Below are 14,265 nucleotides of genomic sequence, written 5' to 3' on the forward strand. Positions count from 1 at the left end.
CTGAAATCAGTCAATGCAAGCGAGGCCTGTAGCTCCTTCGATGTTACCCTGGGAATCTTTGTGACCTCCTGGAATATTACATGTCTTGCTCTTGGAGTGATTTTTGTTGGTTGACCACTCCTGGGGAGAATAACAACAGTATTGAATTTCCTCCTTTGGAAAACCAACTGCTTGACTGTGGATTGGTGGAGCCCAAACTCTTTAGAAATGGTTTTGTATCCTTTTCAAGCCTGGTCAGCATCAACAACTTTTTTTCTGAGATCCTCAGAAATCTCCTTCCAAAACCCTGTGTGGTGAAGATCAAACTTTGATAGTATAGACCCAGCTTTATGTTCTTTAAATAGGGCAGGGCCTCCCACACTCACTTGATTGAAACACCTGAGTCTAATTTCCCCCTTTAAATGAACTGATAATCTTTGACGTTCACATACTGCTTCCAACAAATACATGTAATATTGGATCATTTTTCTCAATAAATAAATAAGTATAATTTTTTTGTGTTATTTATTTAATTGGGTTCTCTTTATCTAGCTTTAGCTATTACGTGAAGATCTGATCATATTTTAGGTCATATTTGTGCAGAATTAGAGAAAATTCTAAAGGGTTCACAAACCTTCTAGCACCACTGCAATGGCACCCTGTGAATGGTAGAAAGGCCTTGGGATGTCAGGAGACGCTATTTTGCTGCAGGTTACCCAGCTTCTGAACTGCTCGTGACCAAATTATTTATGTGATGGATCCAGTCAAGTTTTTGACCTATGTTTTCATTCCCCACCCCAAATGATAGTGGGGTCTCAGTAACCACAATGCCATTCAATGTCAGGATAGCTGATTAGATTATTATTGGAGACAGCCATTGCTTTACACGTTTGAAACAAATGAGACTACTATGGGTGACAGAAAAATAGAGGGCTATGTAGGAGGGAAGGGTTAGATTGAACATAGGCTAAAAGGTCAGCACAACATTGTGGGCTGAAGGGCCTGTACCGTGCTGTTATCTTCTACAAGGCTTGCCTCTTATCAGATTTATACAGGTCTCAGTGCACTCAGACAAGATTGCTTTACTTGCTGAGGAGCTGAAAATGGAACTGGAGATTGTGCATTCAGCCACATTCAGCCCAGTTCAGAGATTATGCTGGAACAAAGATCATTACTCAAGCAACTGAAATTGGTTGGGCCTAGGACACTGGCCAACAGAGCTCATGCAGTGACGTCCATGCAGGGATGATTGACATCCAACAACTACAACAATATCAGGAATCAAGATGACTGAAAAATGTCTTCTGTGATGGAGAGCATCTTGGACTGTCAGCAGTTTTGGCAGAACCTGGTCAGAAATAGTCACTAATTAATATTCCAACAGTCAAATAAAAAAAAAAAGCCAGTTAATTTATTTTAAATTGGTCACTAGAAAACTAATCTTTTACAAGGAGTGTATTGTGCTTATCAAATAATAACATGTGCAGCATCACATGCAGCAGGGTAAATGCTAGCTCAACAAACACACCAACACTTCCAAGAAACAGAATCACATTATCACACTTAACAGGAGTCCACTAGCATAAGGCATCAAACCAAGTCCAAGTCCAACAGCTCCCTACAGAATACTGCAAACCTGCAGTTCCTTCAGTTCAATGCATCAATCCCCATTTACTTAAACCAGATATGGAAGCAATCTGCTGCAACAAATTCTGAAGTATAAGTATAATCATCTTGATTCCTGATATTGTTGTAGTTGTTGGATGTCAATCATCCCTGCATGGACATCACTGCATGAGCTCTGTTGGCCAGTGTCCTAGGCCCAACCAATTTCAGTTGCTTGAGTAATGATCTTTGATACTGCAACTTAAGATTGGGAGTTGTTGGATTGGGGTGTAAAATTGTTATTTTTCTTGTAGTTTAACCTTATGCATGTTTGTATTTTTATATAATCACCTATAAACATGTAAATGTTCAGCGAGTTTCCCAGTTGCCTCTATATTTTTCTGGAGACCTCTTGGGTCAGTGGCTTATCTTATTGGTTAACTGTTATCAATGGAATTTCTGTTGTCAATAGTCTGGTATGAGAAGACCACACTACTCTCTCTTTGCTTTGATTCTCTCGCCATGCATCTTCTTCTATCCTCTTCTCTGCTCTTGTAACCCTTAATAAAACGATCGCAAACAACAATTATGCCTTATTCTTGACTTCCAAAGAACCTTTGTATTGCAAAAGCATCAGGATCCAGTGGAACCCATTGATAAAATGTACCACCCTGGGGCCAAGTCCATCAACTGACTGCAATAAACCAGGGATCTATCAGCTCATTAGTTTATTGCAACACACGGTATATCATTCAGCACAGAATCACTGCCACAATGTGACATTCCTTGAGATAAAGATACCCACTAAACAAAATTGCTCCAGCAAGAGACTCCAGTTAGCTCGGCTCCACGAATGCCAACTCACCTTCTGCATTACCCGCCTGGACATGGCAGAAATCTCCAGACTGTACACCTATGAATAAAGGAATAAGTAAACAAGTCAGTCCAGCTGTACATTCAAGAAATTTGTTCAAGAGTCTAGTAAACTGTGATTCTAAAGATTCTGCAGGAACAGAAGGGCTGCAATGTGTTATGCATTAATCTTTGAAAAGCATTAGGATCCTAGGGTGCATGGAGAGTGGAAAACCAAGGAAGTTATATTGAGCCTGCATAAACACTGCACAACTAACAACTGAGGCAGTGTGTCCAGCATCACCTGATTTCCTCAGATCTTAGAGAAGATGAAGAAAATATTTTGATATTTCCAGAGGCAAGCTATTTCAGCTTTTAGATGGACTGGAAATGCAGGAACTATCCTTTATGGATCAAAGAAAGTTGAGAAAAAATTTGTTTGAGGTGTACAAGATGATAATCAATTTATATTTGGTAAGTAGAGGGAAATGGCAATGACACAAGCAAATCTGCAGATCCTGGAAATCCAAAGCAATACACACACAAAATGCTGGAGGAACTCAGCAGGCCAGGCAGTGTTTATGAAAAAGAGTAAACAGTCAACATTTCGGGCCAAGAATCCTCATCAAGACAGTGGAAGTGGAATTGACACTGGCTCAGTGAATAAATCACCAGATTAATAGTCCAGATTCTGGACTAACAATCTAAACACTCAAATTCAAATACTACCATGGTAATTATGAGTTCATTTAAAATATGGAATTTTGAAATTCAAGTAGAGGAAATCTGCTATCCTTAGCAGATTTGAGTTGTGACTCCAGACCCATTCTTTAGGGTTAAATGCCTTCATGAAAGATGGTGGCCCCATCAGACCAGAGGTCCTTAAAAAGGACTGTGAGAACAGCTGAGAAGATCATAGGGGTCTCCATACCATCCATCATAGACATTTATCAGGAGCGCTGTTTATGCAGGGCCCTTAGCATTATTAAGGATCCCACCCATCCATTCAGTATCCTCTTTTAGACTTTCTACCATCAGGCAGGAGACTACGATGCATAAAATCAAGAACGGTCAGGATGAGAAACAGTTTCTTCCGCCAGGCCATCAGGCTTCTGAACTCCCAGCCGCATCATATTCGAAGTGTCACTGGTTAATCTGTTCCGTACCTTACAATATTTAATATTAATGCACTTTATATTGTTATTTATGTGTGATTCATCTGTAGATTTTATCCTTACTATCATAAGTCATCGTGTGTTTTGTGTATTACATATACTACTGTGCTTTATTCCCTGGCTCGAAGAAACATTGTCTTGTTTCTATATACATTACTGTATATGGTTATATATCTTACATAAATGTATGTAGTTAAATGGCAATAAGCTCGACTTGACTTCTCAATAGAGATTAGAGATGAACAAATGTCCTACTAGCAATCCCCAAAATAAATTTTAAAACAGCTGTTCCTATTAGTAAATCATTTATGTATCGAGGTACAGATCCAAAGCGGAACACAAGGCAAAACTTCTTATGCAAAGAGTAGTTATAGTTTCAAACATTGGTCAAAAGGATGGCAGAAACTAAAAGCAAAATTTTTTAGTAGATTCAGGAGGGAACTGGATGGACACTGCAGAAGCGCAGGAGGCTTCCGAGGATTAATCTAAACTTCTCCCACCAACTGCTGTCACTTACTTCACTCAAAAAGCATCAATCTTATTCCCAACCAGCTCAAAGTATTTTTCTCATAAGACCTTAAGTACACATACTTTCATTCTAGGTCACTGATCACTGGTTCTTCCAGCAATAAGAACAGTTCAGCCTTTTTAGACAGTTCATGATTTTAAGTATCTCCACTGACTTCCCCTCAGTGTAACCTGTTCCAAGGAGAACAAGCTCAGGTTCCCCAGTCTATTCACATATCTAAAGCCTCTTGTCCTGGTAAACCTCTTCTGCCGTTTTCATATATTTCTCCAAATATGTGCCTAGAACAGGACACAATACTTCAATTGTGGCCATATCTGCTTTAGCACTCCATACCTCTATTTACGAAGCCCAGGATCCCTTAACCATTGACTGCTTTCTCGAGCAACGATCTGCTGGAGGAACTTATCGGGTCGAGCTGATTCTAGCCTCTGCAGTCTCTTGTGCCTCCAACTGACTTCTCCACCTGTCCTGCCACTTTAAACAATTTATGCACAAATGCCCCTAGACTGCTCTACTCCTTAGCTTCTTTGAGATTGTTCTCTCTAGATTATATCACCTTATTGACTGTCCTACCGAAACATAAAATGCAGAATTTCAGCTGCCATGTGCGTCCATTCAACTAGCTTAAATGTCACTACTGTATACTATGTCATCTTCAAATATGGAAACCCGTCCAAGTTATTAATAAATATTAAGACAAACAGAGGATGTGGTACCATCCCTTGGAGAGCACCAGTACACACTTTCCTCCAAACTATAAAACACAGTTCACTGCTATTCCCTGTTTCATGTCAGTCAACCAATTTTCTATCCCTGCCATTACAGTCCCAGTTATCCACAGATTTTTGAACTTATTTTTCAAAGACACATAAACCACATCAATTGTATTTACCTCATCCTCACCAAAGTTCTTAACAAACTCTTACCAAGTTTGTTAAATATAATCTATACAATATAAATCCTAATTAATCCACATTTGTCCAAATGACCACTAAGCTTTTCATTATTAGTATTTCCAACTGTTTCGCCATTATTGTGGTAAGATTGACTGCTTGTTTTATTCGTATGTCCTTATCTAAACAAGGCTATAACATTTGCGATTCTATTGTCCCCAGGCCCCTTATCCATAGACAATGAAATACTACTGAAATTTCCACCTATTGTGTCCTAGGAGGCACCCTACCTAGACTAGGTGATCTAAGTGAAACTAGCCCAGTATCTACTCCTTATTAGTTTTCAACTGCTTCCCATAACTCAGTTCCATGTTCTTTGGCTGAGATTTCAACAGTTTCTTCTTGCTTGCTCAAGACCAATGAAAAATGTTCATTTAGAATCTCGACTGTGCTTTTTGTATCCTTTTTGTGTCTAATCATTTCCATCTCTCACAACTACCTTTGCTTACAAGCTTATAAAAGATTTGTTTATTGTCTTTTCTCATAATCTTTGCCCTAATTATCTTTTTCACTTCACCTTTGAACTTTCTAGTTAGCCTGGTTCTTATCTGTATTATCAACCGAACCTCAATCACAAGTCCCTTCCTCTGCTTTATTTCAATCTCCCGTGCTTTGATCATTGGTTATAATAGCCCTACCATTTTCTCTCGTGGGGACATACCTAGAATGTGCCACAGCCTCCTGAAAAGCCACACATCACTGAATTAGCTTTGTATGCAGTACTAACCCTTTCAAAAATGGTTACCTTTACCATCCATATCCATTATTGCTGTTATTCAAAACTCATGATCCAAAATTCACTGTTCTGTAAATATTCCCACTGACAATTGCATCATTTAGTCTGCTTCATTCCCTGCACCCAAGCCTCCATGATTAAGGTTTCCTGAAGGTTCTTCTACAATTCCTCTCTTCATACTGCCCGTATCAGCATAGTTCAAGTCACAAGTAATCATTGCTCCATTAACGCTTCACATTTAAAAACAAATCATATTTTTTACATCCTCTGCATCACTGACAAGGCCAGCGTATGTTGCCTGTCCCTAATTGCCCTTGAGAAGATGGTGGTGAGCTTCCTTCTGGAACCGCTACAGTCCTTCTGAAGGTACTCCCCAAATCCGTTGGCCAAGGAGATACAAGATGTATAGCCACTGATAATGAAGGACTAGTGTGAATGGGGAACCTGCAGGTGGGGATGTTCTTATATTTCTCGATTTCCCCACAGATTTATTTCATCATAGCTGATGACCTGTATTATCCCATACTTCTGCTATGGGAAATTGAGGTTGGGTTTGAGAGGATAGGTTTAATGCACTGGAAAATAGCAGAAATCAAATGAGTCAAAAGGGTTCGTTCTGTGTTGCAACAAATGTATGATTCCATTACGTTTTAGCACAACAATTCCGAACCAGGTATCCTTGTTAATGAAGGTGCAATTTGAGAAGTGGGCATGACTCAGCACTGTGTTACACTGTAAGCAATTAGGTTTCATCAAGGATTAAATTCCACTGCTGATCAGTAGAACCTCACCAACAATGCTCGAGCAGAGACATTTTGTTACTCGTCCCCAGTGCGGCTGCCTGACTGTCAGGAGAACACCGGAGGACAGCCGTCAGTGGCAGTGAAAAATGTGTGCGTAGGACACTCGGCATGATGTGAAAACTGAGCTCAGCAGCAAACTACACGTCCGAATATCACACCGATATCTTAGACCAGAAGACAAGAGCAGAATCAGGCCATTTGGCTCATTGAGTCAGCTCTATTATTCCATCATGACTGATTTATCATCCTTCTCAACCCCATTCTCCTGCCTTCTCCATGTAAACCTTTGACACTCTGACAAATCAAGAACCCACCATCCTCCACCTTTCAATATACCCAATGACTTGACCTTCACAGCTGTCTGTGACAATGAACTCCACAGATCCAATAGCCTCTGGCTAAACAAATCCCTCCTTATCTCTGTTCTAAATGGACGTTCCTCGATACAGAGGTTAAGCCCTCTGATTCTAAACTCACCCACTATAGGAAACATCCACTCCATCTCGGTCTTTGAACATTCAATAGGTTTCAATGAGTTCTCGCCCTCCCTTCATTCTTCGAAACTTCATCAAATACAGGCCCAGAGTCATCAAACACTCTTCTTACATTAATCTTTACATTCCCAGAATCATTCTCATGAACCTCCTCTGGACCCACTTCAATGCTAGCAAATCTTTTCTTAGGTAAGAAGCCCAAAACTGTTCACAATACTCAAAGTGCAGTCTGACCAATGCCTTATAAAGCCTCAGCATTATATTCTTGCTTTTATATTCTAGTCCTCTCGAAATGAATGCTAACATGCCATATGACTTTCTTATCACTGACTTAATCTGCAAATTAACCTTTTGGGAATCCTGCACAAGGATCCCCAAGTCACTTTGCACCTCTGATTTTATTTTAATTTTCTCCATTTAGAAAGTAAACATACTGTTATGTTGTCCCATCATGTATGACCATACACTTGCCTACATTATATTCCATCTGCCACTTCTTTGCCCATTCTCCCAATCTGCCTCAGTCCTCCTGCAGGACCCCCTGCTTTTTCAGCACGTCCTGCCCTTCCACCTGTCTTCATATTGTCTGCAAACTTGGCCACAAAGCCATCAATTCCATCATCCAAATCACTGATATATAACATGAAAAGCAGTCCCAACACTGAGCCCTGCAGAACACCACTAGTCACTGGCAACCAACCAGAAAAGGCCCCCTTTATTCCCAATCTTTGCCTCCTCCCAATCAGCCAATTTCTAATCCATGTGAGTATTCTTCTCGTAATACCACGGGCTCTTATATTGTTAAGCAGCCTCATTGTTAGTCAATTTCCCCCGGGATCAATAAAGTATGACTATGACTATGTCATGTACAGCACCTTGTCAAAGGCCTTCTGAAAATCCAAGTAAACAACATTCACTAACTCTCCTTTGTCTGTCCTGCCTGTTATTTCCTCATGGAATTCCAACAGATTTGCTTCTAAGAATCCCAAATCCTCAGAGTTAATAATGGAGTCCAACATCTTCCCAACCATTGAAGTCAGGCTAACTGGCCTATAATTTCCTTTCTTTTGGTTGTGGGTGACATTTGCAGTTTTCTTGTCCTCCAGAACCATTCCAAAATCTAGTGATTCTTGAAAGATCAGTCTCAATGCCTCCACAATCTCCTCAGCTACCCCTTTCAGAACCTTGATAGGTAGTCCTTCTGGTCCAGGTGACTTATCTATGTTTAGAGATCTCTTGCAGGATGTTAGGGATAAATTTGTCCCGGTGAGGAAGATAAAGAATGGTAAGGTGAAGGAACCATGGATGACAAGTGAGATGGAAAATCTAGTCAGGTGGAAGAAGGCAGCATACATGAGGGTTAGGAAGCAAGGATCAGATGGGTCGATTGAGGAATAAAGGGAAGCAAGAAAGGAGCTTAAGGGGCTGAGAAGAGCAAGAAGGGGGCATGAGAAGGCCTTGGCGAGTAGGGTAAAGGAAAACCCCAAGGCATTCTTCAATTATCTGAAGAAAAAAAGGATGACAGGAGTGAAGGTCGGATCAATTAGAGATAAAGGTGAGAAGATGTGCCTGGAGGCTGTGGAAGTGAGCGAGGTCAATGAATACTTCTCTTCGGTATTCACCAATGAGGGGGAACTTGATGATGGTGAGGACAATATGAATGAGGTTGATGTTCTGGAGCATGTTGATGTTAAGGGAGAGGAGGTGTTGGAGTTGTAAAAATACATTAGGACGTTTAAGTCCCCGGGGCCTGACGGAATATTCCCCAGGCTGCTCCACGAGGCGAGGGAAGAGATTGCTGAGCCTCTGGCTAGGATCTTTATGTCCTTGTTGTCCACGGGAATGGTACCGGAGGATTGGAGGGAGGCGAATGTTGTCCCCTTGTTCAAAAAAGGTAGTAGGGATAGTCCGGGTAATTATAGACCAGTGAGCCTTACGTCTGTGGTGGGAAAGCTGTTGGAAAAGATTCTTAGAGATAGCATCTCTGGGCATTTAGAGAATCATGGTCTGATCAGGGACAGTCAGCATGGCTTTGTGAAGGGCAGATCGTGTCTAACAAGCCTGATAGAGTTCTTTGAGGTGGTGACCAGGCATATAGATGAGGGTAGTGCAGTGGATGTGATCTATATGGATTTTAGCAAGGCATTTGACAAGGTTCCACACTGTAGGCTTATTCAGAAAGTCAGAAGGCATGGGATCCAGGGAAGTTTGGCCAGGTGGATTCAGAATTGGCTTGCCTGCAGAAGGCAGAGGGTTGTGGTGGAAGGAGTACATTCAGATTGGAAGATTGTGACTAGTGGTGTCCCACAAGGATCTGTTCTGGGATCTTTACTTTTCGTGATTTTTATTAACAACCTGGATGTGGGGGTAGAAGGGTGGGTTGGCAAGTTTGCAGACGACACAAAGGTTGGTGGTGTTGTAGATAGTGTAGAGGATTGTCAAAGATTGCAGAGAGACATTGATAGGATGCGAAGTGGGCTGAGAAGTGGCAGATGGAGTTCAACCCAGAGAAGTGTGAGGTAGTACACTTTGGAAGGACAAACTCCAAGGCAGAGTCCACAGTAAATGACAGGATACTTGGTTGTGTGGAGGACTAGAGGGATCTGGGGATACAGGTCCACAGATCCCTGAAAGTTGCCTCACAGGTGGATAGGATAGTTAAGAAAGCTTATGGGGTGTTAGCTTTCATAAGTTGAGGGATAGAGTTTAAGAGTCACGATGCAATGATGCAGCTCTATAAAACTCTGGTTAGGCCACACTTGGAGTACTGTGTCCAGTTCTGGTGACCTCACTATAGGAAGGATGTGGAAGCATTGGAAAGGGTACAGAGAAAACTTACCAAGATGCTGCCTGGTTTAGAGTGTATGCATTATGATCAGAGATTAAGGGAGCTAGGGCTTTACTCTTTGGAGTGAAGGAGGATGAGAGGAGACATGATAGAGGTGTACAAGATAATAAGAGGAATAGATAGAGTGGATAGCCAGCACCTCTTCCCCAGAGCACCACTGCTTAATACAAGAGGACATGGCTTTAAGGTAAGGGGTGGGAAGTTCAAAGGGGATATTAGAGGAAGGTTTTTTACTCAGAGAGTGGTTGGTGCATGGAATGCATTGCCTGAGTCAGTGGTGGAGGCAGATACACTAGTGAAGTTTAAGAGACTACTAGACAGGTATCTGGAGGAATTTAAGGTGGGGGTTTATATGGGAGGCAGGGTTTGAGGGTCAGCACAACATTGTGGGCCGAAGGGCCTGTACTGTGCTGTACTATTCTATGTTCTACCTGCAGACCTTCCAGCTTCCCAAGTACCTTCTCCTTAGTAATACTAACTACATTTACACTTGCACCCAGCACTCTCGAATTTCTGGCATTCTGCTGGTGAAGACTGACTGACGCAAAATACTCATTAAGTTCATCCATTTTTTGTCCCCAACTACTACCTCTCCAGTATTCCAATATCCACACTCACCTCACTTTTACTCTTTATATATCTGAATACACTTTTGGTATCCTCTTTTATATTATTGGCTAGCTAACCTTCATATTTCATCCTTTCTCGCCTTATTGTTCCCTGAATTGCAAAGCTAACCCACAATCATGTGGATGCCCCGAAACGCCATTTCCATCTCCCAGGGAAAATCAACCTCAATTCATGCCCAAGTACTCAACCTCCAACCCTACGATAAAATAACCTTTATCTTATAATGTTCATACCTGTACAGCACCCAGAAAATGAGCAAAGATGGAGAGCAGGCTTCCATCACTGACAGTCATGCACACAGCATCCGGACACAGAACCTGAAGACAAAACAAAGTAATTCATAAGTCATATGGTCAAAGGATGTTCACAGAATGTTTGTAGTTCAAGTACAAAGCCATATGAAATAATAGTTTCCTTTGTCCAGTATTTTTCAATTATATCTGATATGTGAGGATAGATTTGCTTTACAGACAGAACTTACTCTCTTCTTGGACAGAATGAAGTAACAAAAATCTTCTACAGCACACAAAATACCAGAGGAAATCACGTCTAATCTAGGCAGTATCCTCGGAAATCTCCTTTGCACCCTGAATCCCATCCCTGCCCATAATACATTGGATGCATGACCAAAGCCACCTGGTTGGATTTACATAAAAAGGTGCATTCTCCTCAATGCATGGAACCTTCTTCTAACAAGACACTACGAAAAATTACTCAAGCAATACCTGGAGTTTAGAAGAATGACAAGTGATAACACCGAGCGCACAACACTTGACAGGAAGCAACCGTGTAGGTGCTGACAGACTTGGTCTCCCAGCTGGCGATTCTGAAACTCAGATGGATGAAAGGTTGGCAATTCAGAAATTAGATGAGATTTGGAGATCTTTGGAACTTTCAACATCAAGAGAACAGTGGATTCTCACTCACTGAGGACAGTCATGGATGGTCTTCAGGTATAGGATCAGTTACAATTTTATTAAGGAATGGCGCAGGCTCGAGGCTGGCTCCTGCTTTCATTCGCAATGCTCTTTAAAGACCTTAAGATTGGAATTGAAATCAACTATTCTGTGCTGCTGCATGTACAACCACTGCAGAATAAACCAAGATGGAGCAAAATGGTGGTACTATAATGCAACACTGTGATTAGCACTGCTGCTTCACAGTCCCAAGGTCCTGGGTTCAAAACTGGCTTTAGAAGCTACCTGTGAGCAATTTACATGCTCTCCCAGTGACAACGTGGGTTTGCACTGGGCTTCTGATTTCTCCCCATCCTAACAAGAACTAACCACTGTAAATTAGCCCTTAATGTAGATAAGTGGCAAAAAAAATTAAATTGTAGAGATCCAAGGAAATAAGTGTAGAGAGGCAGCATTTACCTAACAGCCTGAGTGGCCTCCTTCTGCTAAGTACAGGGAGTTCCCTGAATCCCATCACAGCCCATGATTTGCTGGATGTTACCAATGTCCTGTCAAATATACTGTTTAGCCTATTTAGCATAAAGTGTCTGGGTGTACAAGCAGGTATTCCTAATATACTAATTCTCATACACCCAGAAATAAATGAGTAGTGACACTACTCCAGGTTGTCTGCTGGCTACTGAGGGACAAAGGTTCTATGAAACAAGCACTTCAGGAATTGGGAACTGACTTAACACAATTGTTGAAAAATGGCCAAAGTCTAGTCCATCCTTTCAATCCAAAGAATAATTTTCATTTCTTATTTCTTCAAGGTTTCCCCCTGTCCAAAACTTTCCTAATTTGTTGACATTAACATATCAGAGGGTCAGTCCTGGGACCAGCACAAAAAAGGCACGACAACGCCTCTACATTCTTGAATGTTTGCAAAGATTTGGCATGTCAGCATAAACTTTTTGACGAACTTCTATAGATGCATGCCGAGAGATTCCTAACTGGTTGCATTATGGCCTGGTACGGAAACACCAAAAGTAATCTCAGCACTTACACCCAATGACGACGAAGAAAACAACAATGAGTTTCCAAATCAGAATAGTGTGCAAAATAAAGAGAGACATAAGTGATGGTGATCCCATTTGCCTGCTGCCATTGTCCTTCTTAGAGGCTGCAGCTACAGAAGGTATGGTTGGAGTGGCTTAAATGAGTAATCAAAAGCTGCAGAAAATGGTGGATACAGCCCAGTCCATATTCCCACCAAAATGGAACACTGCCACAAAAAAGCAGCATCCATCAAAGACGCCCACTATCCAGGACATACTGTCTTCTCACTACCACCATCAGGTAGGAGGTACAGAAGCCTTAGGTCCCACACTACCAGGTTCAGGAAGTTATTTATCCTACAACCATCAGGCTCCTGAAAAGGTGTGGATAACTCCAATCCACCACCATTCTGAACTAATTCTTCGACCTACAGACACTTTCAAGTACTCTTTGCAACTCATACTATCGGTATTATTTTTTGTTATGTGCAGAGTTTTGTCTTCTTTTGCAATTGGTTGTTTGTCAGTCTTTGTTTATGTAGTTTTTCATAAATGTTATTGTATTTCTTTTCTTCCAGTCTGTAAGTGCCTGTGAGTAAATGAATCTCATGGTAGTATGCACTTTGAAAATAAATTTACTTTGAACTTTAACAGACCTCAGCCAGAATTTATTTACAAAACAGCAAATTCCCTTAGCAGACTTCAACCCTTCAACTAGTTTGCTCCTATTTATAATCTTAATTTAGGATATATGTTCCTCAGTTTATGTACGTTGCTTTAATTTTGTCTATTTGAGATAGTGAACACTTACTCACTCATGCAACATTCAAAACAGAAACCACTTTTGCATTTTGACTCAAAGTAACCTGCTGAATACTCATTTTTAATAAAATGTCTATTTTCTGACAAAGAGTCTCTGACCACAAGTTCTGTTTGTCCCTCCAAAGATGCTACCTGACCAGCTGGGTGTTTCCAGCATTTGCTGTTCCTTTTTCAGGTCTCTAGTATCTGCTTTTTGTATTTTGAGCTTTGTTTACCATGCACAGATTCCAACACTGAACTGCTTCTGTAACAAACTATTTCAAGGCACTCACCATTTTTAGGGCCTTGATATAGGCGTCATTCCTTTGTTGGTCATTTAGCTCTCCAAATCGCTGCCTGTTACACATGAGATGGGCCTGACAGGAGCAGAGGGGACGCTCATTCAGCATTTCAGCTTCATGCTTGTCACTGTGAAGCACAAAGATGGAGTACGTGAACAGATATATCACTTCTCATTTCTTCATTCCCGAGTTTTCTCAATCATGGAACTCTTCCAAGTGAAAGACAAATGAATACATGATTGAATTAATAGGCCAGATACCACAGCAAGCAAATCTAGATAAGGAAGTATGCACACGGTATAATTTGTACACACAAGGTACATCCTCAATGATCACATTAGCACATTAACTACATCGAATGAGCAAGTGTATTTAGGGATTCCCTCAGAATCCTTTGTAATTACTGGGATTAGAATGTTCAGAGTGTACTGGCCTACCTGTAATAATTCTTCATTCCTTACCTGCTACGATGTAGTTTATACCACAGAGAGTAGTCATCGTGTACCGCTGAAATACACAGACGTTCTCCTTCCTGGACAGGTAACTCCTGCGGTAAGAAGTACACACACTGCATCCAGTGATCCCGCCACTGATGAGCAAGAAA

The 14,265-nt window shown here is 41.1% G+C and overlaps 1 protein-coding gene across 3 annotated transcripts in view; it reads right to left on the reverse strand.

Annotated features, from left to right (window-relative positions):
* The window catches only part of prmt7 (protein arginine methyltransferase 7), a 50,834-nt gene that overhangs the window by 18,850 nt on the left and 17,719 nt on the right, over positions 1–14,265 (reverse strand). For all 3 annotated transcript variants that reach the window (XM_072279394.1, XM_072279393.1, XM_072279395.1), the window contains 4 exons: positions 14,123–14,250; positions 13,653–13,788; positions 10,838–10,921; positions 2,450–2,497 (listed from right to left, as the gene is read on the reverse strand). In XM_072279394.1, the coding sequence (XP_072135495.1) occupies positions 2,450–2,497; positions 10,838–10,921; positions 13,653–13,788; positions 14,123–14,250 (396 nt within the window). The remainder of the gene's footprint in view (positions 1–2,449; positions 2,498–10,837; positions 10,922–13,652; positions 13,789–14,122; positions 14,251–14,265) is intronic.

Source organism: Mobula birostris, chromosome 15, assembly GCF_030028105.1.
Source record: "Mobula birostris isolate sMobBir1 chromosome 15, sMobBir1.hap1, whole genome shotgun sequence".
In the NCBI taxonomy this organism is placed as follows: Eukaryota; Metazoa; Chordata; class Chondrichthyes; order Myliobatiformes; family Myliobatidae; genus Mobula; species Mobula birostris.